This window comes from Micromesistius poutassou (genome assembly GCF_964030765.1).
Source record: "Micromesistius poutassou genome assembly, contig: SCAFFOLD_947, whole genome shotgun sequence".
NCBI classification, from domain to species: domain Eukaryota; kingdom Metazoa; phylum Chordata; class Actinopteri; order Gadiformes; family Gadidae; genus Micromesistius; species Micromesistius poutassou.
In genome coordinates, this window is record NW_028180505.1 from 15,001 (window position 1) to 19,192 (window position 4,192).

At 54.1% G+C, this 4,192-nt stretch overlaps 1 protein-coding gene across 1 annotated transcript in view; it reads right to left on the reverse strand.

Annotated features, from left to right (window-relative positions):
* Nucleotides 1-3,827, reverse strand: part of LOC311370737 (kinesin-like protein KIF21A) — a gene marked incomplete at both ends in the record, with an annotated part of 18,425 nt that extends 14,598 nt beyond the window's left edge. Inside the window, 6 exons of the mRNA XM_084489067.1 lie at nt 264-488; nt 1,268-1,412; nt 1,972-2,114; nt 2,497-2,565; nt 2,927-3,034; nt 3,628-3,827. Coding sequence (XP_084345193.1) covers nt 264-488; nt 1,268-1,412; nt 1,972-2,114; nt 2,497-2,565; nt 2,927-3,034; nt 3,628-3,827 — 890 coding nt within the window. The remainder of the gene's footprint in view (nt 1-263; nt 489-1,267; nt 1,413-1,971; nt 2,115-2,496; nt 2,566-2,926; nt 3,035-3,627) is intronic.
* Between the last annotated feature and the right edge of the window lie 365 nt (nt 3,828-4,192).

Sequence of the window (4,192 nt, forward strand, 5' to 3'; positions counted from 1 at the left end):
CTGCTGACCTCAGCCTCCTTTAACTAACTACATTACCCAGAACCCCCTTGCTGCTGACCTTGGCCTCCTTTAACTAACTACATTACCCAGAACCCCCTTGCTGCTGACCACAGCCTCCTTTAACTAACTACATTACCCAGAACCCCCCTTGCTGCTGACCTTGGCCTCCTTTAACTAACTACATTACCCAGAACCCCCCCCTGCCGCTGACCTTGGCCTCCTTTAACTAACTACATTACCCAGAACCCCCCCCTGCCGCTGACCTTGGCCTCCTCCATCTGCATGATGTTGGCCTGGCAGTCGGCGATGCTGTCGTTGATGTAGTCGATGTTGGCCCCCAGGGCGTCCACCTCCTCGTTCAGGGGCCCCGCCGCCGCCGCCGCCGCCGCCGCCGCCGCCGTCGTCCGCTCCGCCTCCGGCCCCTCCCTCGACAGGCGCTCCCGCTTCCGGATCACCTTCTCCTTGCGCTTGGTCAGCTCCTCCCTTTGCTACGGAGACGCAGAGGGGTGGACGGGGGGGGGACGACAGGGGGGGGTGGGGGGTGAGGACCAGAGTGTGTGTCGACCTCGGGGGTCAGACTCCTGCTGCGTTCACACACTGCGTCGAGGTTACACTGGATGTAGGTCGGGGTGACGGTTAGTGTATACGGGGAATGGGTTAACCTAGTGATGGTTAGTGTATACGGGGAATGGGTTAACCTAGTGATGGTTAGTGTATACGGGGAATGGGTTAACCTAGTGACGGTTAGTGCTTGGCTCTTGGTTCTATGAACATCCTCACTGTACCCACAGAGATATATAGTTGTTTCTCTTCTTCTTCGGACAAACATATTTATTGTAAGACGCTTTCGATTAAAGCCTCTGCAAAACGCCCTGAATGTAAACGTACAACAATGACACCTTACCGGAAACATTACGTTAACGTGCAACGTGGTTGGCGAATAAAACCCATACACCATCTCTGCTTCTACTGACCACTTCCAGAACAAAACAAACAAACAGACGGACAGACGGACAGACGGAGAGTTTATTATAAAGCCTGACAGGCTGCCTAATGAATGCCTGGTCCTGCCAAACCCTCTTCTCTGCAGCCTCCCTGTTCCAGCGAGCGTCAGCAGCGATGGCCCGGTTGAATTCAGCCTCGTCGGCGGCTCTGCGCGGCGTTGTGTTGCGTTGCGTTTTGCTGCGTTGCGTTGCGTTGCGTTGTGTTGTGTTGCGTTGTGTTGCGTTGCGTTGTGTTGCGTTGCGCGGCGCTGCGTTGTGTTTACCTTGAGCAGGCGGTTCATGTCGGCCTCCATGTTGGAGATGGTCATCCTCTGCATGATGACGTCGGAGATGCGGCGCTCCAGGGTCTGCCACTTCCCCCGCGCCACTCGGGTGGAGTACAGGCCCGTCACGCGGCGGTACGAGGACCTGCCCACCGGGGGGGGGTTAGCGTTAGCAAGGGAAACTCGTGTTAGCCTAGCCGCTCATCCGTTTGTAGGTCAACGTTAGCATGGAAGCTAAAGCTCGCTAGCCTCTCATCCGTCGGTACGAAGATCTGAACACTGTCAACGTTAATGTTAACAAGGTTAACTCGAGTTAGCTAGCTGAAAAAACCCGATACAGAACCAGAACCGGTTCACTCCTGCGTCGAAGCGTCTGCTAGTTGGCCCGTTGTCGGTCAACATTGAGGTTAGCGAGGATCTCAAGTGCTTCTCAGTTTACCACAACAAAACCACAACGCAACAAAACCACAACACAACAAAACCACAACGCAACAAAACCACAACGCAACAAAACCACAACGCAACAAAACCACAACGCAACAAAACCACAACACAACAAAACCACAACGCAACAAAACCACAACGCAACAAAACCACAACGCAACAAAACCACAACGCAACAAAACCACAACGCAACAAAACCACAACGCAACAAAACCACAACAAAACCACAACGCAACAAAACCACACAACGCACAACCCACCTGGTGCCGTTGGGCGCGGCGTTGCCCGGGGCGTACATGCGTCCAGAGGGAGGTCTGTAGGGGTCCTGGCTGGGGTCCAAGGTCGTGACCTTCCTGATGACCTTTCCAGACGTGGGCCGGGCCTGTCGTCTCAGAGCCGTTACCTAGCAACCGAGACACCCCCCCCCCGACGCAGAACGGTCGGTGAATGTGTCGAGTCATGACTGCGTCGTGCTAGCGTCCATCAGCCTTAGCTGATGACGGGCTGCCGATTTTCTTGGGCCGATATTTGGAGCCGATGCTGCTTTTGCTCCCTCGATTGACATCATAACAACGACACAATGATGACTACAAATGTTACAAGTCTCAATTAAAAAAAAAAGGAACATTCATTGAACTAGTCTGTCTGTAAATCACGGCTGGAAAAAAAACGAACTATCGGCGAACGCAGTGGCCGCGCATCGGCTGCTGCGTTACATGTAAAAAAAAAAAGAAAAAAGCAAATATCGGCCGGTGCCGATCTATGGGTGGATCACTGCTGCTCACCTCCTCCGTCTTCCTCCTCAGGATCAGCTCCTGCTGCCTCTTCTGCGCCTCCAGCAGCTTGAGCTGGTGCTGCAGGCGGGGGGGGGGGGGCAGAAGGGGGTCAGTAGGTGGTACATGGTGGTGGTACATGGTGGTGGTGGCACGCAGCCTCAACAACAACCGTCTGACCGCGGGGGAGACCTTTGTCGTCGTTAAGCTCGCTGCTTGCGTGGACCCACCAGCTTGAGCTCAACGACCACCATGTTAGAACCATGAGTTAGAACCACTTAGTAGAACCATGTGTTAGAACCATTTCTTAGAACCGTGTGTTAGAACCATGAGTTAGAATCACTTAGTAGAACCATGTGTTAGAACCATTTCTTAGAACCGTGTGTTAGAACCATGAGTTAGAGCCGTGTGTGAGCGCCGTGTCTCAGGAGGAGAACGTTACCTCCTGCTTGCGCTGGTCCTTCTTCAGGGAGGCGATCTCCCGGTTCCTGCGGGACTCGTTCATCCGGTTCTTCTCCTGCTGCTCCTTCATCTGCTTCATCAGCCGGACCTGCACCAATCAGAGACAAGGTTAAGACAGACCTGCACCAATCAGAGACGAGGTTAAGACAGACCTGCACCAATCAGAGACGAGGTTAAGACAGACCTGCACCAATCAGAGACAAGGCTAGACAAACCTGCACCAATCAGAGACAAGGTTGGACAAACCTGCACCAATCAGAGACAAGGCTAGACAGACCTGCACCAATCAGAGACAAGGTTAAGACAGACCTGCACCAATCAGAGACGAAGTTGGACAAACCTGCACCAATCAGAGACAAGGTTGGACAAACCTGCACCAATCAGAGACAAGGCTAGACAGACCTGCACCAATCAGAGATGAGGTTAGACAGACTTGCACCAATCAGAGACAAGGTTAAGACAGACCTGCACCAATCAGAGACGAGGTTAAGACAGACCTGCACCAATCAGAGACAAGGTTAGACAAACCTGCACCAATCAGAGACTATCCAAGACAGAGATGGACCAATCAGAGCTAAGGTTGATCTAGACAGACCTGCACCACCACTGGTTCCCGACCTGGTTCCTAACAAACCGATCACTAATCACTAATCAATAGTCCCTGATACGGGGGGGACCCACCTTGGTCTTCTTCATCTCGCCCACGTCCAGCGTCAGCTTCTTCATCTGCTTCTCGTACTGCGACTGGTTCTTCAGCAGGCGGGCGTGCTCCTTCTGCGCCGTCTGCAGCTTCTGCAGCTCCTTGTTCATCACGCTCAGGCGCTTCTCGTACTCCAGCTTGATCTTGCGGGCCTTGTCCTCCGTGCCGCTCTCCACCGAGCCTGCAGGGGGGGGGGGGGGCGACACCGGGGGCCGTGAGTCCCTCTGGGTCTCTCTCTCTCACCTTCACCTGGTGCTCACTCAGGGGGGCGGGGGGGGGGGGGGACCACTGATGACCTCAGACACCAGTGAGTATAGCCGTCTCTCAACACCAAGTACGCGGACTACGTTCTCGCGGACTTGGAAGTACGTACTTGGCAAGTCCGGACTTTCAAGTACGGACTTCCGAGAACGCGAGTACGCACTCTGCAATCGGAACGGCAGCGGACTCGATGATGCATTCTGGGATATTTAACGGTTCCAAGTCCACACGAGTCACACCTCCGATGCGTCCTCGGTAGAACGGCCTCATCGAGAACGCATCGAG